This window comes from Mustela nivalis, assembly GCF_964662115.1.
Source record: "Mustela nivalis genome assembly, chromosome: 13".
Classification (NCBI taxonomy): Eukaryota; Metazoa; Chordata; class Mammalia; order Carnivora; family Mustelidae; genus Mustela; species Mustela nivalis.
Genome location: NC_139032.1, coordinates 42,798,213 through 42,820,771, shown reverse-complemented (window position 1 = coordinate 42,820,771; position 22,559 = coordinate 42,798,213). Strand labels below are relative to the sequence as shown.

Sequence of the window (22,559 nt, the reverse complement as noted above, 5' to 3'; positions counted from 1 at the left end):
GAATTGCATTGTGCCTCCCTATAGTCTTGTTATCCCATACTAACTGAAATGCAAATTCTTTGCAACTAATTGGATCTCATTGAGGGTACAGGCACAGTATGTAGTTATATGCAAAAAGGTTTTAAAAAATACAATTTCTCTGTAATTACAACTTTTAATTACTATCTAAAACATTGGCATCTATAGTATAGGTTTAGTATATATATATGTATATATATATATATATATATATATATGTATGTATCTAACTTTTTACAGATGACTCAAAAACATGAGCTATGAAATGCTTAATAAGGTACCAGCTTGAAAATTAGAGGAAAATGTTTATTTTAAAGAATCTATAAATTGAATTCTAGTAAAGTCCTGTGAAAATAAGGACTTTTGTTTTAAAGTTTAGGATTTAGTGTCTTAGAGCCAGTATACTGAAGTCATGTTAGTAGTGTAATCCTTTTCTTGGACCATTTTAAATCATAAACATCAGAAATCACTTCCAAAAATTATTATCTTTTGTTTTCTTCTGACAGTTGTCCAGTCTGTTTTAACATTGTAAACTGCTAAACTGCACTGAGTTTCTTACTTTTTCCAAGTGTGTATCTGCTATGTATTGTTGTGAGGTGGAGGTATTCACATTCCCATAATGTCTTTAATAACGTGCTTGCCATTTGGACCTAGTTGGTGTATTCTCAAATTCCACAGTCCATCTCTCACAATCAGTAAATATGGGAAAGCCAGCACATAGCCTTTAGTATCTGTAGTTCTTTAACTGAAATACTTGGAATCAGGACAGTACAAAGCAATTACTATGATGCCTACCCCCTGCCAGCCTTAAATAACTCTAATCCAAACGATTCCAGACAACTCTTCCATAATCTACAGATTATATATCCACTGGACTAACTTAGAAGTTCTTTTTGTGCCTTGTAGGTTTATTTTTTGTAACCTGTGCCTTTCTTGTTAGATAGAAAATTAGCCCAAGATCAAAGACTCTATATACTGGCAGTGAGTGGCAAGTTCAGATCATGTATTTTGGGGACTTCTAGAGGAGTCTAATTTGTAATTTCAAAACTTGATTTAATAATGACTATTCTAGATTTAAAATCCGCAAAGCACACCCTGTGTATATGCTTGAGGTTTTGTTTTAGTTTACTGATTCATTTATTGTTAAGACTTTAGGTTAACTGTTATCTCTTAGAAAGCTTGTCCTCTTTGTACACTAGTCTTACAAACCAGTTAAAATTTTGTTTTGTGCAATCCATTTAGCAAGTGCTGTACTGTATGATAGGTTTGTTGTGAAAAATTTTAAACCTTGGAAAGATATCCTGGTGCCTTTGAGATGTGTGCCTTGGCACTCATACGTGGGTTCTAGTTACCTTGCAGACCTGTTTCATCTAGAGCAACCTCAAGCCTTGATATCTCAAAGAGCTCAGTTTGCCTACGCTGGGTAGCATTTTGTCAGAAGACTGCTGGCTGGGCAGACCAGATTTGGATGTATTAGCTAGTCAGCCTAATAACCCTGTACAGACTGTATTGATTTTCTAGGAGAGAGTTTATGAACTAAATAAACTTGGGGTTGGTGTCTTAATAAACTGCTTCTCTCAGTCTGTCACATTTAGTTACGGAGCTGTGCAGTTTAGGGGGAAAAAAGGCTAATTCTGTTACAGATTGTTCACAGCAGGGTCTCCAAATTAGCCCTTTGTTTTGTAATGCCACCTTGCTTGGGCTCGCTTTGAGCACATTTCTCAGTTTTGCCCTAATGAGTTGCAACACTGATAATGTGGCTGATGATCTTTCATTGATTTCACTATCACTTGCTTGTCTGGTAATTGATCCGTTGCTGAGCCTCTAGTTAATTATATCGGCTTTGACATGGCCTGGTCCATGGGGAATTTCAAGTCTTGCAGAATAACAGTTTTAATAAAAGAGTCTATTACTGCAGGTGCTTGCTGCTGCATGCCAGTTGATTTTTGTGTTGTGTGTGTGTGTGTGTGTGTGTCTGTGTGTGTGGTTGGGGCGGGGTTGGGGGGATGATACCTGGAAAAGAAGAGGACTACTGGACTGAAAGAAAGAAGGGGTGGGGGCTAGAAGAAGAGGAAGAGGGAGTGAAGGAGAGAAGAAGGAAGGAGGGGGAGTATGAGGGGGAGAGCGGGAGAGCAAGAGGCAGGCGAGAGAGAACACGCAGGCAAAGCGATACAACAGAGCCTGAGAGGAGCGAGGAGGAAGCTTGCTATTGACAGTGTCCTTAAGCCTCCCACAAATAACAGCCATTAGTGGGAAGGTCAGGAGCTGAGCAGGCAGCTTGACTGAGGCACTGAGTGCCACTTCAGAAATCAAGAGGCTAGCAAATTTTAGAGGGAGTTTAAGTGGGTAATAGCTAGCTGTAAAGGTACAGTCACTGTTGACAATTGACTCATAGGGGCTTTTCCTGCCCTCCCCCTTCAAGAATATTTTTATTGACCACAGGTGGACTTCATATATTTTAAGGCAACAATTCTTTGGGTTCTTGTTTGTTTCTTCTCAGATATTGAATTTGCTGCTTTTGAGACTTTTTTGTGCTTAATGGTGGTGAACCGGAGGGAAGTTTAACAGAAAAGCTTTCAGGAGATGTCGGTTCTAGAGGGGAAGGCACATTTGTGTCAACATAGTGTACGTTTTCTCATCTTTTCTCATTGTCCACTAATGACACAGAGCTGCCATTGAAGCTCTTTTCTGTTTCTTTTGTTGTTTCAGAGAGTAAGGTTTATTGTTATTCTTGAGTTAAGAAGGAGCAAGGAGAGTGGTACATTTGTCCTCAATATTTGTAGGTGGTTGAAGATTAATGTTCCTTACATTTTAAGTTTAGGAAGGATGGCTTTTTCCTGCTGACTACTTTTATGAGATGACATGAATTTAGCTTTCCATTTTGAAGTTACTGTTTATGTACAGTACATTTTCTTCAGTTCTGCTTTTCCATAAATAAGGTAGATAAATACTATATAATAAATAGATATTTTGTTTTAAAACTGGTTTAATTAAAAATACAGCATGCTATCCGGGTTATATTTCATCAGGCATGAAAACGTTATAGAATTTTCCACAGAGATCTCGAATGAAAAATGGAATTTTTATATTCATTACTTTTTTCCCTAAAATGGGACAGGCTTTTTTTCTTTCATCTTTTTCTTTTTTATGATTTGAAAGGGTATTGTAGATGCTTCATCCAGGAACTTTAACAAAGGATTTTTTTCTATTTGTGAGCTTTAAGAAAAGGTACACTTTTTTCCTTGCCATTCAGTTTCTTATTACTTAACCTCTAATTTAATAATTAATGACCAGAGGAACTAGATGTTAAATACTATGTATTTATTTTGCAAATGTTTATTGTGTATCTTCTATGTTCAAAAAACTGCTAGGTTTATTTATTTACTTTTCAGAGTGGAAGGTCAAGTTTCTATGTACATTATTTTCTCTAGGAGTTTATATGTAGTTATAAATAGCCCAGCACAGACTATATGACTTTTAGGAGCTAACATTTAGCCAACAACTGAGCCAACTTAACATTCTCTTAGAGCTGAATATTTTTCTTTCTTCCAGTGTAATTAGAAAAAAAAAATGTTTAAGCGGAGCAGTTTATAAATGTTAAAGACTGATGTCAGATATTGCATGTTATACCCGAAAGCATTGTTGGGAAGATTTCCCTGGGAAGGGCCTCAGCTTCTCCTCACCCCGTGTGCCGTCTGTGATCATGGTGCTGTTTGGAGTGTGCATAAGTGTGTGTCTATCTGTGTGTTTGGAGAGGGGTTAGTGCAGGGTGTCATTTGGTGCCTGACAGTGGAACAGTGCAGTTGACTCTTAGCTCTGCTATCCAATGACATGCAGTGGCTGAGAGTTTGAAGCTGATGGTTGGGTCTCCAGTGCTGCCTGCACACCTGACAGGCAGCTGTTAAACCGAGCAAAGGCAAGCTCGGGGAGTCACAATCTATGCATAAATGATAGGGGTATCTGTGCAGAAGGTGCGAAAGAAGCTCTGACCCCCTCCCTCCCCCAAATCTCCCCCTTCCCAAATGAAATGCACAGTTCAGCCAGCTTCTTAACTACACTACACTCCTGCTACTGGCTGCCAAGAGGCTCAAAAAATCCACCTTCACTTTTCAGTCAGAAGAGGCAGAAGTGGATGTGAGAGAAAGAGAGACACAGAGAGACAGAGAGCCAAAGAGGGCAAGAGACTTGACTTTAAGAGACTCCTGTATTGACAACTCCATGCAGTTCGGAACCAGAACGACTACAGCTGAACCAGGGTTCATGGGGACATGGCAAAACGCTGATACTAACCTCTTATTCAGAATGTCCCAACAGGTAAGTTTCTTTCTTTCTTTCCTTTTTTTTTTTTTTTTTTTAAAGAAAACTTGAATTGTTACATAGACTTCTGTTTGTTGTTTTTCTTTCTAACATTTTAAAAAATTTGGTCACTTCATAGTTACTGTTTTATCCTAACTGTGGTGTTGGAATGTGCAGGGTTACTTACTTCATGGTTTCCCTGAGGGCTCCTTAAAAGAAAAAGGGGAAAGGATACTGAAGTAAAAGAAAGCAAAGGCATTCGTTGCAAAGTTTCACAGGATAGCCTGGGTCAGGGGAGGACTTTATTTCTCCGTTTTCTGTTTAAAATTAAAAAGGAAAAAAAAATAGCCACCGTCCAAAAAAATGTATCGTTCTGTCTCTACTGATGATCACTTTGTCGAAGTGTCTGCTATCGCAGAGTAGGTTCTCCAACCTAACAGCCATAAAAGGTAGGGGCCCCTCTGCAGAGCCCCGCCGACTCCACGGGGCTGGAAGCAGCTCGACTCCTACCTGCGGAGAGGAGGCCGTGCAGGAATCGCTGCCAGCGCCGAGGGTCGCGGCGGCGGTGGCGGCGTGCGTGGCGGGCCGTGCCGGCGGGTCCCAGCTACTCGGCACCGGCCGCGGCTGCCTGCCCGCCCGGCCGCCCACCCACCTCCGCGCTCGTCCCTGTGCTCCCCGCCGGCGCCGGCTGGGCTCCCGCACATTCGCCGGCCCGGGCCCGCCCGCCCGGCCGCCCGCCTGCTCGCCCGCTGGCCAGCGCACTCACACTCGGGCGCAGCCGCGGCGTCCTCCCCAAAGCCGCTGCTCCGTCCGGGCCGCGCTGCGGGCGGCTGGGTGTGCTGGCTCTGCCGGGAGAGCCGACGTGTTAGTGTGAGGCCAGCGGCAACTGATAATTAATCACGGGAACCGGCGGCTCGTACCACGCGCTTGGTGATACGCGCCCTGCACGCCGGGCTCCTCTTGCACAATTGCTGGCTCTGCGGCTCCGAGGGGGAGCGAGGGTGAGAGGAAGCGAAGGGAAACAACCCAGAAACTTTCATCTTGGACTGTGCTCAAGCGAGGGAGGGAAGTTCCCTGGTGCCTCCCTCCTAGACAAGTCTTGCTGTTCAAAAGCCTACACCAAACCCACACAAAGCAAGAGTTAGCGTGATAGTATCATCCACACAGCACGAAAGAATTACTGGCAAATACAGTTGGATTTTAAGTAGATGGTAGTTGTTAAGAAATTGGTGCTGTTCCACTCGTTGAAAAAAAAAATGCAATTGCCTTCTTTTTCTAAAACCTGTTTTGCTTCTAAGAGTTCATGAGCATTAAATACTTCATTGAGTTAATTAGATTTTTTAAAGTATTGATAATGAAAGGAAGAAAACCATTTGGTAGTCTGTAAACTACCAGAAGTTTAGAGGTACGTCTGCAGAAGCCGGTGCACAGAGCCAGGGTTTTGTAGCATTTAGCTAGCGAACAGTTTTATCACGCCGTTCTAGATAGGATAAATGCATTTGAATAAGGTGTATTTTGACATATCCTGTAGAGGGACCCTGATTACTGCTGATACAGTAAGCTGGGATTTAAATGCAATCAACATAAACCCAATAAGCAACTCTTCATGAGCTATTTCCCATTCTTGCAAGTTAAAAAGTTCATTCCCTCCCAGAGATACTCCTGGTCACTGTAGAGTGCCAATTTGAGAGGTGTGTTTCTGAGGCACATCCCTGCCTGGGTGTCTCTCTCTCCGTGCTTGTAACACAGAGTGTGTTTTCACTCACTGTAGGGCCAAGCAACTTGTGCCGCACTTTAAAAATTGTATGTCACGTTTAGGGTTTTCCTTTAGTTTGGGAAGGTCAGGTGTGTGTGAGTGTGTATGTGTGTATGTGAAGGAAAGATTGCTTTAGGTCTCCCTCTAGCTAGAAAAGAGTTAATAAAACCAGATAGAGATAATGATCAATTGATAAATGGCTATTGAACCACATAGATGGTGTTAGATTGCTTCTTTGGCACTAGCCCATTTCCAAGTAGATTTGAATCTAAGGAGACTTTAAGTCATGGAAAACATTTTAGCTAAAAAACAAATAAAAGTAAATGATATAAATGATTGATCAGAATTAGGAAAATAATTTGAAGTCACTCAGAGAGAAAAACTCGTGCAACTACGCTAATATGGTATCTTTGATCCAGTTGTTTGACTTCGTGGATATATAAAGATCTATTTTGTCTCTACCTGTGTGCATGCATGTGTCTTAGAATCAGTCTACTATATGAAAAGAGTAGATATACAAGGAGGTAATTTATGCATAACGGATGCTATATAAAACTACGTAGTATTATGCCAGTTACTAAACAGAGCGGTAAATTGGAGAAAAATCACAATTTTAAAATGTGTTGTAATTTAACTGTATATATATATTTTTTAGGTTTTGGTTTTAATGGAGGTAGTCCCTCTCCTCCCTCCCTTTTTTCTGTTGTGCTTACTAAATGTTTACCTCCTGTGCATTTTTGGAAAACATGTAAGGAGTGTATGAGTGTATTTTTTTTTCTTCTTCAGGATGATATTTTAGTTTGTATAAATATTATGTAAACTTAAATTCAGACTGTATAAATCTAAAAATATATGTGCTGTACATGTTATTAAAGATTGTTTATTTTCTTTACCTATAGTTCATCAGCAATGTTGATTCAGGGAGTGTGTGTGTATGTGTGTGTGTGTGTGTGTGTGTGCGCGCGCGCTTGTGCACTTAGGAAAGACACTTTTCTTGAAATGATTTTCTTGAAGCCAACAGTTTCAAGGAATACTAGTTTCAATATACACATTGAAGCCAGCTTTTGTTTTACTACAGGTAAAAGTTTGTCCAGTTTAATCAAATATGCAGAATTCTGTATGAAGAGGTTTTTCTGTGTTATGATAATTTTAATTTCTAAGAAAAAATTGATTTAACACTTGAAATGAATAGAATTGATTGGATCTATTTTCTTATTTCAAAGTTTTCTGTAATAATATAAACACTCTTAAGTTTTACCAGATCATTTCTTTAAATATTAGAAAAGACTGACTAGCAGGTTTCAAACTGAGTTACAGAGAATTAACCACCAGTGTTATTTAAGTACAGCAAAACTTGTAGAAATATCTCATGAATACTGAAATTTAATAATCTAGATTTGTGTCTTCTACAGGTAAATTAAGCAGTAGGGATATAAAACTCTTTGTCTTTTGTATGAGCAAAGTTGGATCTGCTTATATGTAAGTCTGTCAGTCTGTCTACCTCTAATAAAAAAATCACAAACTAAAGCCAATTTAGATTTGATAGAATTAAGTATGTATCCCTTACATTCAAGATATGATGATTTTACCACATTTTCCTGCCTTTCTACAACTTTCCCATGTTTAAGTAAGATTTTTCTAAAAGGGTAATTTTTTTTTCATGCAGACATATATTTGATAACCTTAAAGGGCATGACTCTTGACTTCTGTAAAGGAAGTTCTTTTTTGAGTTACTTTGATCAGTGACAGGTCGAGAATGACCAGAAACCCTTTGCTCATCTTCTGTGTTAATCTCCTAGAGTCTAGAACATTATTTTGCCCATTTTAACCTCATTAAGCATTGTTAAAAGCAGAAAATAAGGCCTGCTTTGGGAAGCTTTTTTCTTTTTTCTTAATCAGGTTTTAAAAGGTGATTTTTCTATTTTTGCAAATATTTTGTGCATTTGAGAGAATCTCAAAATTCTTTGTTGCTACTTTAAGGGATGCAATAGTCTAATATATTTTGAAATCTTTTCACACATGAAACCGTAACAGGTAAATGGCTTCAGCCCATGTTTTACACATTATTAGAGGCATTTACCTTTTATTATTGGTGAGGTATATTTAACCTGTTTCAAATAAAATGTAGATCCCTTAATAAGGTCTCTTTTCAGACACAAGTGAAATACTAAGTTAGAATTATAAATGACTCTGTGCATCATTATGTAGTAATTTAGGATTCACCCAATGATGTAACAAAATTAACAACATAATTTCATTGTGAAACTGTGTCTTATTAAAGAACAACTGTCTGACATTCTCTCACAGTTGCTTTATTTAACTTCATGCAAATATTATTAGTAGTGACATTTTTCTATTGTGCATTAGATTCTCTCATTAGCATGATGTGTTAGTTATCACCAGAGAAATCATTTCTTAGGTAGGTGAGGGGCAAACCAAGAAAGCTAAAAATTAAATCAACGATTTACATTAATACTAGAGCGTCTGCTCACCAGAGATATGACAGAGTAAAGCAAACTTTCTTTCTAATATAAAATCTAGCACATTTCAGAGAAATGATAAATAAAATATATTGTAAGAAATATATAATAACATTGCTGGAATCCATTTAAAAGCATGTTTGATATGAATTTTTCTCCCAGTACTCTTTTAGTTCTTTCTATTCATATAGGCAAACACAGTTTCAGTTTGTGGAATCTATATTTTAAAGTGGAAATGGTGGTTTTGTCTGATTTCCTACCTCCCCCCCAAATAATTTAAATGTTTATTCACTAACAGTTTAAAAGGCACATATAGCTTTTCTTTTAAGTCAGATACCTAATTGTATATTGTGGTTTGATTCTTCTTTATTGTTTGTACATTTTTATTCTAAACTCTATCCCACTCATGTAGACATCCCTTTTAACATGGGACGTATATTCTTATTTAATCAGAGCCCTGAGTAAAGCAGTTGATAGTTAATGGTCTTTGAAAATGACTTTCATTGCCAGGCATCATCCATCCCTAGGTTTCTGTACTTTTCCCTCCCTTTTTACTCCCCTTCTTACATTTGGTGTGTTTTGGTAATCATGTCTTAAATTGACCAAACTTATGGTCTTAATGTGAAAATATTTATATTAGGAAGCATGTAATTTCAGCCTGTTGAATTACTAGGCTGCTACCTCCAATTTAAGTTTCCTTCTCTAATTTGAATGATAATATGTTTTATTTTGAAGTTTAACTATAGACTTATATCCAGATGTAATTCTTAACATCCATTGTGATGGTGCAACACTAAAATAGGAATATTTGGGTAATTGTTAAAATATAGATTGTAGTAGAGACAGGTGCTTGTGTGTTGGCCTGTACTTTGTAAGTCTGTGGATAGCATGCAGGCTTCACTTAACAGGTACTGTCTGATTTGTAATGCAGTGGGATAGTAGTGAGGTCCTGTACATGGCATTTATGTACATATTAATGCAAGGGAAGCATGCACAAACATTTTCTCAGATGTGTATATGGTATATGTTAAAAGCCTGTACACAGATTTCAAGTTTATTTTCGACACAATGCACTAAATGAATTTGAACATAGTAGGTGATCGTTTTGAAATTGTTTTTCTCTTATTTCTGTAAGCTTCAAACTGGTCCTCTGTGTGTAATTGTCAAAGTCTGGTGCTAAGGTGAGTCAAGTAACCACAGTTGAAAAATAAATCCCTAAAGGTGCAGATACCTTATCTATAATTGTAGGTATTTTTTATAATTATATTTATGACTGTATCTTAACGTTCAGTGATAAATCCAATTATTCATGCATGGCTTTATGGAAATCTGATTAATGTAGTGACAGCACAGATTTGGGCTACCCCAGCAGCACATCCTCCCACTCCTGTGTCAGGGTTAAGAGCCACGGCAAATCCTCCCTAACTAATTAGATGCTGAGTAAGGCATCTCTGAGATGTTGGGGCAAAAGTGAATGGGTCACAGCCAAAGCAGGATTGCAAGGACTCCAGTGATAGTGAAAGCATTCAAGTCTGCCAGGTCGTTGTGACACAGGGAGCTGATTCCAAAGGAACAGACCGTTACAGATAGGAAGCTGGTGTTCTCCCCTTCCATGAAAAACAAAAATTCTAGTGCTTCTCCCTTCCCACCTTATGTGCATTACGCGTACTTAAAGAAAGTTACAGTAGCATCCACCCATGTCCATCTGCAAAGGTTTTGAGAGGATTTTCCTTATAAACATGAATAGCTAATGACTGTAAAGCTGAAGAGGTATTTTCTCAACTTGGGCCTCTTTTTTAGAATAGATATATCAAAAGGAATTCAAGAAGAAACTAGGATTTGCTTTAGCTCATGTCCATAATTTGAATCCTAGTGTTTTCATCCTCTAAGAATTAACTCCTTTTTGTCCACAGAATATTGCCAGGGAACTTTGTGGTAGCAGGGAGAACAGAATGAATCGTGGGCTGACTTTTTCAGTGAGAAATTTTGTCTGGGACTCCCTGCTTGTTATTGTTCACAGAACATGGAATATAATGGTTCCAAGCTTTCTTTCACATGAGATCTGGAGCCTGGTTTGTTAATATGCATAGAATGAGTTCTTTACCACGTGAAAATCCTCTTGTACCTCTCTGTACTTTTCGTAGTATGTTTTTGCTGCTACATAACCACCCTTCTGTAGGCCTTGGTCAGAAGGTTGTTTGGGGATTGTAGGAGATGATTGATCTCACCTCTGTCTGCCAAAGCTGATGCCATTTTTATGTCCCCAAAAAGCAGCTGGCTTCCACATTTTGCTTGGTGATCTTCATCTACTGAAGGATGGGGAAAAGGGGGGAGGAAGCGAGTCAAAGACCCTTTCAAGGAACTTTGACATCTACTTCTAAGCTTTCGAGAAATAAAGGAAAAGAGGCGTAATTCAGGAATAACGGCCTTTATATCTGGACATATAAGCAAAACACCGTGTGGAAGAGGGGACTTTTTCATACAAGGTAAACTAATAAGCAGGCAAGAAGAATAAGTTGGAAAAAACATTCTGAGCAACTCAAGCTCTTAGAAAGTTTTAATATGCAGATGACATCCCAAAAATGATGCCTGGAACTGTGACACCCATCGAACTACATCTCACTGAGCATGACCTATATTGCTTTCTCTCTCCCTGGGTTTAAAAGAAAGTTTAGAAAATAGGAAAAAATAGAAGCGGTGTTTGTTTTTCAATTTCTGCATTCTCTGTAGGAAGCCCAGCAACTTTCATGGTACACATTCCAACCCTAAGGTGAAAAATTTATTTTATGCCTGGATTTCATTTGGATGAGGACTGGGTGCAGTGTCATTCTGTTCAAGCACTCTGTGTAGCATTTCATGCCACAGAGTCAGAGATGAGAAGAGACAAAGTGCTGTATCATTTCTTCATCACAAGAGTCTTCCTTAATGGAAATGCTTGTGGAACAACAATGTATTACTCAAACTGGCTAGCTTAGGAATCAGATTCTCAGCTTATTAATCATCATTCCAATTAAAAAAAAAAGAATTGATCCTTTAACAGAGAAATAATATCCTTTTGTTTTTCTTTAATTAAGCCCATCAGTTTTTCATTTTTCCCTGTTAAGAAAATGAAAATAATCTTGAACAGTAGGAAGTTATTCTCTTGAGCATATCTGACATCTTATTTACTCAGTATTTTTGGACCGCAGTGTTGTTTTGCTACTGTCTTTAGGGTTTGTGTGTTGTTGAAGGGGAAGGGTTGATTTAAGTCTCATTTCTATTTGGTTGCCAGCAATTTACTTAATGATCTAAATACATGGTTAGTCTGTTCTTTTTTCCTATTTCCATTTCCCATAGACCTAATTTCTTTCTCAGTTTATTCTCCTTCCACCTCACCTCCCTTTTTATGAATTTCTCCTTACTTTCACTGGCTCTTTTTACCCTAATATAAAGAATTGACATGCACCTGAAATGGAACAGTAACTGAATATGACTTCTTTGCCAGTATATCATTCTGGCAGAGGTAGGGAGAAGAGGTGCCACCCTCTGATCTGGTCCTCAGCGTGTGAGTGCTGACAGGAAGACTGTCCCGAGTTTTGCTTTGTAAGGGTTCTGTAAGTAAGGGCATGATAAAAACGTGTAACCAGGGGCCCAGGCTTATTGTTTAGAGGTGTTGAAAGGCAGCTCAATTTGATCCTTTGCCTGTGTAAGAATCTACTTCACTGAAAAGAGATTTTGCTTTTCTGTTCTTCTTTTTTTTTTTTTAAGTTATTCTTGAATTTATCATTTTGTACAGTTAGACTTGTATCTGTACAAGAGAGGATTTCCTTAGGAGGAGGAAGACATGTAAAGTTTTCCTTCAGTAGGTGGAAGGTGTGACTCTTTGAGACAAACTGCAGTTAGTAAGAGTTAATTGAAACATTTAAAAAAGAATATATGGGATTCCCATAGAATATATGGGAAAGACAGAGCTTCCAGTATTATACCTGCTGTGCTTTTGTGTGACCGTCATGAATTTTTCAGCTTTATTAAGGTGTTTTTCAGTGGATGTTTTTTCTCTAGACGGTCCTTCAGGACCCATATTTGATGATCAGGGAGCCTGAACTGAGGGGTTTAAAAAGAAAATTTTAGGATAATGAATATTTTACACACCAAAAATAATTACTTTCAGGTGACTTAACATAATAATAAAACCAATATTAAAATGAGAAACTCTCTTAGCAGTGTTTTAATAATGTTTGATTTTTCTTCTTTTAAAATTTAAGCAAGAAGGATTTCATTGACTTAAATCATTAGGATGGCTCTTTGGGGCACCTCATCGGGCATAGGTTAAAGAAAGCTACCCACTACTGTACCCTCCACCAGTGCTAGAGGGCAGTGACATGACTGGGAGGATACTTGTGAGGTATGGGAGAAAAATTATACACTGAGTATATTCATGAAAGTGTCCCTTGAGTGAGAATGCCTGCAAACATTCTCTTTGTTGGACCTCATGTCAAAACCTAACTCAAGGCAGCTAAGTAATCTGCTTTATCTAATATTGCTTTTCGTTTATTCTTTCTTTTTTTAGGTATAAAATTAGAGTACCAGAAAGAACCAAAATCAAGGCCTTCTCTAGACTTTGTGAAAAGACTTACTGTGTTGCTATGGAACATATTAAAAATTCATATTGTTGCATGGCCATGTATTTATATGGGGTACATAGACATGCAGAAAGTGTATACCTGTCCATTGGTTGGTTGTAGGAATTCGGTGATTTATTTCTAGGTCTGTTGAGAATTTGTTAATGGTTGCCTCAAATGCAGTGAGTGTGTAGGTGGCTCCCTCTTATAAGAAATCTCCCATTTTAGGAAGCTCATTATAATGATTCCTTACACTTTGTAGCTTTTCTGTTCCTTGAGCATAGCTTTCTGGTGAAGCTCAGTGTCATTCATTTGGAAGTAGCTTGATTGGATTCTTACTTTGTGAACTGACATTTTCAATCAGTGACAAACTATAGTTCTCCTCACAGAAGCTAAAACTAAGCTGGGATGGAGATACCAAGATAAGAGTCTTTGACTCAAACTTCAAATGTCTCATAATTTCCCTTCCATGCCCCTTTTTTGTTATTGTGGTTGTTTTGTTCCTTGAGCAACTGAGGAAAGTGATCATGGAACTGAATAAATCTTAAAATATGTTACCAATTCTGTTATCTACTAAATAGAGGTCCTTGTGGGAAAGAATTTTTCCATTTTTCCTTTATTTTTGACATTTATCATAAATTAAGTGGGAGAGGGTAGAGTTAGAAGTCAGCATCTGGGAGAGCTTGTTTCAGTAGCCAGCCTGGAAGCCCGAACCCTGGCTTCATACAGGTGAGACATGTTATGGGAATAAAGGCCTTACGCATTTAATGAACCCCGCCTGCCTGTCAGCTTGGTTTTTCATGCACCATTGTTGTTCAAATAAGAAAAAGAGAGTGTTCACAGCCTGTGGTGAGATTAGAATAATGAAAATGAAGTGTTAATCTGTTGATAGCAAGCACATCTCATATCCTGCATCCTGGGCCACATTCATGCGTGTATAATATATTCCAGGTTTTCTCATGGTCAGAGAAGCTTGGATGTTCATTATATTAAAAACACCCTTCTGGTAAAAGTGAGAAGTTGGTTATTTTAACTTGTGCAAACAGTTATTTTTAATAATTTCTCAGTAAACCAACTAGTCAAACCAGCCTTCTGAGTGTTCTAATAACCCACTGTTCTTTTAGATGCCAGTATTCCTGTTCTTTTGTTTGTTTGTTTGTTTGTTTTTTCTAAACAAATGCAGAATGCTGACATGAGCCTCAACGTCAGCTTATTTTGAGATTTCTTTTATAGGAAGAGGAAGGAGTTAAGTGAGCACAGTGCCTTAATCTCCATAAAACACAGGTTAAATAGTATTAAGCACTCATTATCTCATACTTTATTTTTCATATTAAAACAATGAAGTGCAAACAAAGTAACAAAATCAGGAGTCTTTTAGAACTGCCTTATGTATTTACAGCTGCCTTGAGGAGACCAGTTTAAAGCTTTCTTCATCATGGGTGGGAACTAACTGTTTTTTCATAAAATTTCCTTTCAAAAATGTTATAGCTGACCAGTCAATATGAATGTAATGAATTATACTTTACCTCGTATTCTTGTTTTAGTTTTTTGCCATCTTTTTATTTCGTTTTAGAGTTTAGTATTTTCCTGGGTAATCTCCATGTCCACGGTGGGGCTTGAACTCATGATCCGGAGATCAGTATGCTCTACTGACTGAGCCAGTGAGGCACTCCTGTTTTTTTTGTCATTTTACAATTGAGAGGTTTTAATTTTATTTTCTAAAGCTAATATGTTTAACAAAGAGAATCAGTTTAGGTTTAGATTATATGAAGATATTTAAAAAAAAATAATGTGAATATTTGTACTGTCCCATAGGATCATCTCTTTAAGAAGTACCTTAAGAGATGGTTTCAAAAGAAGTGTAAAAGGGGTGGGGAGCAGTATATTAATAATTGAGTTCCAGGTGTCTGCTTCTAATTGCTAAAATTTCAAGCATAATGGATATTAAGTAAAAATGCTTCCCAAAAGGAATTCTCATATTGTTGTTCAGATATCAGGCCTAACACTATATTTATGGAGCTCGTATGTACAGTATTTTTCGTTTTCCTATTTCAACTGGGAGTTAAAGAATATAGTGTGATCATTATGATTTTGTGAACTGCTTACTTAGAGTTCAATTTTTCAGAATCAAGAGAATTTGGGGATTAAAGTCCGATTGTGATGTACATTTAGCATGTATTCACGGGTTATACTTTTTAAAGGTGAAAATGGAAGAAGAATGCTGCTCTCTTAGGAAGGAAACACCTACCTTAAAAATAATCATTAGGCATCTGCCTTTGGCTCCAGTTATGATCCCGGGGTCTGGGATCGAGCCCTGCATCAGGCTCCCTGCTCTGTGGGAAGCCTGCTTCTCCCATTCCCACTCCCCTTGCCTGTCTTCTCTCTCTCTCTTTCAACTAAATTAAAAAAAAAAAAAGAAAGAAAGAAAGAAAGAAAGAAAGAAAGAATAGAAAAAAAAAAAAGTGGGCCAATGAGGAAATATAATTTCAAAACACTGTACTGAAGTTCATATAAATTTGGCTCTTTTTATGAAGTTGTATTATGACTGTTCATAGCCTATTTAGTACATATCTGTATTGTTTAGTACATCAGAGATAGCCTGTTAGTATAGTTAAAGTGAAAAGGTACTTTCTTTCCCCTGCTAAAATAGGGTGCTCCTGATTTGTAAAGTCCACTAATAGATAGTGGATTGATTGGAAATTGCTGTGATTGATTGGAAATTGATTGGAAATTGATTGTGATTGTTTTTTGCTGTGATTGATTGGAAATTGCGAAGTATAAAAGATTTTTCTCTTTGTACTTCATTTCAGTTAAGAAAAAAGCAAATAGGAATGCATGGTGACTTTGTCATAAGCATCTGGTTTTAGGTAATAATCATTTCTAAAGAAATATGCCATGACTTTGGAGTTCATGAACCTGCAATAATGTGTGTTTAGTTTAAATATGTAAATGTCATATTGTGTCATATATGTGGAGCCAGTAAAGATGAATATTTGCTCTAATATTCATGTATCCTCCATGTTGACTTTTTAGAAAATTTACCTTGAAGATATATTCCTTTTTCATATTAGGGTCAGTTTTCACTTAAGGGAGGTGCAGAAGTATTAACATGTGAAGGAACAAAATGGGTATGTAGATCTGGACAATAGTTTGACATGAACATCTTTTCTGGGCTTCAGAGAAGAATGTGGTTGATTGAAAACCAGTGTAAATGTTTTGGATTTGCTTTTCAAAGTATCTTAATTATGAAAATGACTTTGCTTTGCATTTGTGTTTTGTTGAACAACTGTGTTATGAAATTCTACCCATTGTCTTACATTAAGCCCATGAAATAAGTATTTTCAAATCTATTCCTAGATACCTTTCTCTTTTTCTTCCACAAACTCTATAAACTGTCTTTGGAGTAGTGTAACATTTTAAAGATCAAGAGTTGCCTAAAAGGGCATGTGGAAGTAAGGTCAATTAAACAGGTGGAGTGAGTCTTGTGGGGTCTGTGGTAGACCAGTAGGTTCTTCAGCTCAAGCCAATTGTTACCAGGTATGAAATTGGGAGGTCTCCTCCTCCTCTACCTCCCCCTCTTCCTCTTCTTCCTGATCCTCTTTTTTTAATGAGAAGCCAGAAATCAAGATTTTTTTTATGTGAAATCTCCTGATTTTTAAATCTTGGCAATCTTCTCAAATATTTTTTAAAGTGTGTGGTCCAAACAAAACTCATCTGCAGGCTATATTCAGCCTACTGGCTGCCAGATAGAAACCTCTGTTTCAGATAATATTTTAATGGATGGAGATAATAGTTTCATTGCATGTGATCATTCATCTTGGGAATTCCCCGCTGGGATGAACCAAATTCTTCATTTTTTTTTTTTTCACAATTGAAAAAAGGGTTTGGTAAATATGTTTCTGGTGCTGATAGCTTTGATGTATAGCTTTTCTCCTTATGACCCACATATAAAGAAAAATGTGGGACCAGAACAAAAAAATGGCCAAAGTATTTTAATAAAGGTAGGAAAAGTAAGAATTTTAGAATTAAAGAGAAAGAAAGGGAGATTTCTAAACTCTGAAAAGAATCCCATGATTTGTGTCAGTCATTGATGTAGATGAAAAGCTGAATTCCACTATAAAAAGCTTTTCATCTCACCTTTAAGCAGTGATTCTTGGCCCTGAATCTTTGTGGGATTGCTGTAATTTACCAGGCAATTGATTATGATGTCATGAGAAGGAGATGGACCACAAGGGGAAAACTTCCCCATCCTAATTCAGGCAAGGCCAATATTTTACACAAGCTTCAAGAAAACATCATTTATATTGTATAAGATGAAGTTTTCAGTGTCTATTTAAATTTTTTGAAGGGGCTCTTTAAAAGATATAATCTGTTCATAATTGAAATTCTCTAGGCAAATCAGATATCCACATTTTCAAGAGAACAGATAATTAATTGGTTTGAAATTCAAATTGAAGGTCATCCTGTTATTGATTTTCGTGGGAACAGGAAACAAGAACATCTTGTTAAAATGATCTGCCAGTGGGGCCTAGGTGTGCCTAGGTTCTGTCTAGGGCCTTGTTGAGCAGCATCACTGGACAGTATCAGAACGCCAATCAGAAGGCAGTCGTTCCTGGTATAAACACAATAAGCTGCTGGTTTGCTTCCCAAACTGTGGAGAAGAGCTGAGCTGGAGAAAAGACCAGAGATTAACAGTTTGTTTTATAATAAGTCAGGTATTTCAAATCAAGTGACTGGTGCAGCTTGTTACGAAGCATCTGTAAGTGTGTGGGAATGATGTTGGTATGCCATGTTCAAGTTCACCGTCAACACAGCTGTGACCTACCACTTTCACAAATCTTTCAACTGGGAATTAGATAAAAATATCTTTAATGCAAGGGGAGAGGAGCACTGAAGTGAAGAGGGTGGTGAAGAATAAAAGAAGAATATACTCCTTTAGATGCTATTAATTTTTATAAAATAACATTTGTGCTTTATATTAATTTTATTGTTCCATATACAGGTCTATTTTAAAGCAATTATTTCTCTCTCTGCTGTGTTTATACTTTGTGAGAACGGTATAATGTGAAGGTAACATGAACTAAGTGGGTGGCGAACATTATGCCTTTCCAAACTGAAATAAGTATTTTAAATTTAAGCTGTGCTAAACAAGTTGGAAACTTAATGCAGCTTCTTTTTGTGGTTCAAAGTCAAATTCTTAAAAAAAAAGTGGAGGGGGGGGCAACCAAGCCTTCCATTCTAAATACCCTGAAGCTGTTAATTCAGTTATTTCCAGGTTGACATAGTTTTTTGTGTAGGCATGACAGTGGCATCAACCATCGACATTAAGCCTTAGCATTCCACAGAACCATTTCAAGTTTATTATGAGCTTCAAAGCCTGCTCATCCCTAAGAGAATATCAAGTTTAAGCATGTCACTTTGCCATAGTCTCAGTTAAGTTTCTGAAATCAAAAAATACCTTTCTTGAATCAAAAAGGCTGATTTTCTACAGGTGATCCTTGAAAAAATTTCTCAGTTCAGTACAGAGTCATTTTTCTGACCTACTGTTGCTGTCCTCTTGAATTCTGCCGATCCATCCCAGTAGCAGTGGTTGGAAACTATCCCAAATAAAGCAGGACTCATCACACTTTGTTTAAAGCTCTGCAATGATGTCAACATTCTTTTTCAGCTTTATTTCATGAGTTTGTCATTGATCCTGTTTTACCAATTCACAGTTGGATTTTCATTGCAGTATTTAAAAATGTACCTAGGAGGAAAAAGATGCTGGTGTTTTTTCCTAATAGTTTCTTACAACATGGAATGCTAATGCTCCGGGAAAGAGTTTGGGGCTGTTCAGCCTGATCATGGTACACTGCTTCTCTTCTTAGAGAAAGGTACTCCCCATTTCCTAAATGTGAAATGCCTACCCTTTTGGAGGCTCCCGGTCTTTGGTTCCTAACTCAGTTAATAAACCATCCCTGTCTATACCTTGTATCTCAGAGATAGAACTTGACGGACTAGTCAGCATTGCAAAGGTCACCCTAACGCTGTTGCCAGAATACACTGCCCTTTGTTGCTCAGTGATGATAATGCTACTCTGGCAGTTAACTGGATGTATTAGATTGAGCTACTTTCCCAGAATACCAAATTCTCTATTTATTTCATTTAAACACCTGATAGAATGCCCATTCACAAGCTGTCTCGGTGTGTTTTCAAAAGGGATCTTAACAATACTCAAAATACCAGTGCTTTGACCGCAGGATGGACAACACGCAGAGTGTGTACATGTTGTATGTTTTACTTCTATGAAAATACTTCTGAATTACACTCATTTTTTAGAGTTTTCTTATTGCTTGAAGTGAATAATTTTCCAGCAAATCTGAAAGTCCAAGCTATCCCAGAAGGATTCCTTATGTGAGTCTTCTGTTGGTAGGTCAGTACTTAAAATCATGTTATGAATTGCGTTTAAGAAAAATGTGAAGTTTCATTTCCTTTCATGTTGTTTTCCATAAATAAATAAATAAATAAAATGTGGAAATTACTTTCAACATAGTGCAAAAGTGGGTTTTCCCTGTATTTTTATGTATGCAAATTTACCTCACAATTTACTTAAATATTATATCCAGAATGATAGAGGAATGATTAAAAAATGATCAAGCCAGTTGTTTGAGGCAGGGGGAACTACTCTTGAAGTAATTGGTATTTGGCATGCTTACGTTGATTTTTTGTGACACCAGTGCCGTTTTGTACTAATGTCTAGTACATAGGTAGCATCTTTGCTTTATGTCTCATTTAAATAAAAATGAATAAAGATTCAAGATGGTAAGGTGCTAGAGACTTCACTAATTCTCTTCACTGAGGCCTGCACTTTGGACTAACTACTTCCCCACTTTGCCACTCATCCCTCCCCAGGTTCTGTTTGGTCATAATCGGATTGGCTGAGCAATTGAGGCATTTAGAATTACTTCCTCTTTGGTTTCAAATGAGTAATTGAAGACTCAGAGAAATCCCCTAAATTTACCTTTTAGTATCTTTGAATAGAACAGATTCTGTCCTGCCTTCCCTTTCATGCTTTCATTCAGTTGTTTCTTACTGAGCTTGATGAGCACATTTAAAGCAGAATATATTCCCTCTCTCTCTCTAAAATAATAGAATGAAATCAGTGTTCAATTAATTTTGTTGCAGTAATTCAACACTCAAAGGTAACTAAATGATTTAAAATAGGATGGTTGGCATTAAGCTCAGACACTGCACAGTATTTGAAAACAAAATATGGTGACAGTTGTGTTGTAGGTTCTTTATGACTTAAAACGTTTGTTGAAAGGACTTTTCTTTTAGAGGTATGTTTATCTTAGAATAATAATCATTTCATGCTTTTTTTTTTCCCCCTAGTTGACCCATTCTTCAGACCTTTAAAAAACTTTTTTAAGTGGATGTAAATTCCATTTTAATTAGGTCAGTGCAATCTAATACTGCAACTAGCCAGCAATGGAAGAAACATGCTGGAAGTTAATACAACCCAAATCAACCATAGCCAGATAATTCCCCTGATCTTAGTAACAGCCCCCTTCCCCACCTCTACAATTAAATGACCCTGTTGTTCAGGAGTTTCAACAAGACATTTAAGGTTCATTTAAAAAAATGATCATCCTTTACAGAATTCTTTGCTGTTGGATTTCTTTCTTTCTTTCCCTTGCCACACAGCTGTCACTGGTGTAAGAGAAAGATTGGGGGGAGGGGAGGAGAAGGAAGCCCTGTTCAAATCGTGTCACGTAGCACTAATTCATCTGCTCTCATTAGAGGGAGCGAGGGACAGCGGTGATGGCCAAGAGCTGCACTCCACACATGACACGCGAACAGTTTGGGGAATAGAAAATTGCTTTCTCAGGAAGCCCAGCCAATTAAGGACTTGACCATATTGAATGTCAAGTGTTAATTTAGGTTTTTCTTCATTTTCCCAGTAGTAATGCGGGTCCTGTGATGAGCAAATACATGTCAAGTAAAAGTTGATTGCATGAAGGACCCGGGTATTATATGTCACTGACAAGTCACGAATGTACTGAAGTCTTTTAACCCCTTAGGTGAGTGAGGTGGGGGAGGGGAAAGGGGAGACAGGGATTAATGGTACCAATAGTGATTAAGAATGGATAGTTTACTCAGGGATAGCTTGGATGGGACAGACAGCAATGGTAATTCATGCAAAAACCAGGGATAGGACAAATCCTACTCTCAGGGCATAGAGGCCCTTGAAATGCATACAGTATGATTCTTTCCCATTGAAAAGATACCGCCTAGGATATATATTCTGTCTCCTAAGATTTTATGAAGAGGGAAAGTAGTGTATTCTATGGTCTTGACCTAGGAAATTCCTTTTTAATTATCTCCTCTGAAAGAAATAAAACACTCATTAAATAATGATACTATTTTGGACATTTTAACTTGTTGGCTTAGTGCAGCCATGAAAATTCTGGTTATTTTTACAATTTCAGTTTCTAATTAAGTATGCATTTAAAAAAATGACTGTGTAATGCTATGCCATAAAAAAGATGCAGAACATAAGATTGAAAGAATGTTTGTTTTCTGTCATAAGAATCTCTGTTCGTGATGTTTAGCCAATAGAAGCTGGTAGAAGGTCCATCATTGTCTTTCATTTTCTTTTGTGCCCAGTTATAGGAGGAAAGAGATTCAAGCTTCAGTGAGTGAGGTAACTTCGCCTTTTTTTAAACAAAATGTTGAATGTTGCCCATCATGTATAGCATCTCATTTCCATTCATCAGCATTTATTTACATATGAATGTCTCCAAAAGGAGAATGTCTGTTTCTGTTGCAGTTGTACTAGTTGCAAATAAAAATACCCAACAGTTTAAAATACTGCTTTATATAGTTTGAACAGTCTTAACGTGAAACTCAGAACAGTTACAGTCCAGTCATTTGTGTTCTTCGTATGTAGACCCACTTTCCCCCTTCATATCTTTGAAGAAGTGATTGTAATTAAAACACTTTTTTGAAACTTACTCTCTTCTGTTTATTTCCCCACTTTCAAGACACTTGCTTTTGTGTGTTGACAGACCTTGCACCTTAAAAACTTAAGTCTGGTAATGCTTTAATTTTGGCAACAAAAATATCAACAGAATCTTTTACCCTCCCTCAGGTCAGAAACACTCTAATGATGCTATCATTATATTAAGAGTGAGCTAAATTTACATTAAGGAACAATTAGGCAACAATTCTAAGAATTTGATGTTTTGAAAAAACAGATTTTTCTTAAGGAAGGAACATGAGGGTAGGATGTACTATCAATTAACATCTCCCCTCCCTGTCACAAAGCTAACCAAATAGAATAAGCTTAGCCCTCCCTTCCTATTTTGATAAGCTCTGTGTATGGAACTCGGGTGGCATGGTGAGAGTACTGTTTAATTACAATCCAAT

The 22,559-nt window shown here is 37.4% G+C and overlaps 1 protein-coding gene and 1 long non-coding RNA gene across 8 annotated transcripts in view; one reads left to right on the top strand and one right to left on the bottom strand.

Annotated features, from left to right (window-relative positions):
- Positions 1-22,559, top strand: part of BNC2 (basonuclin zinc finger protein 2) — a 423,723-nt gene that overhangs the window by 128,551 nt on the left and 272,613 nt on the right. For 5 of the 7 annotated variants that reach the window (XM_082695069.1, XM_082695080.1, XM_082695078.1 and 2 more), the window contains one exon: positions 4,132-4,332. The exons of the other annotated variants lie outside the window; for them this stretch is intronic. In XM_082695069.1, coding sequence (XP_082551195.1) covers positions 4,132-4,332 — 201 coding nt within the window. The remainder of the gene's footprint in view (positions 1-4,131; positions 4,333-22,559) is intronic. 7 annotated transcript variants of the gene reach the window in all.
- On the bottom strand, positions 4,599-5,269 carry LOC309846235. The gene is made up of 2 exons (XR_014301805.1): positions 5,081-5,269; positions 4,599-4,824 (listed from the first exon to the last, which is right to left on the bottom strand). It is a non-coding gene; the product is annotated as an uncharacterized lncRNA (long non-coding RNA).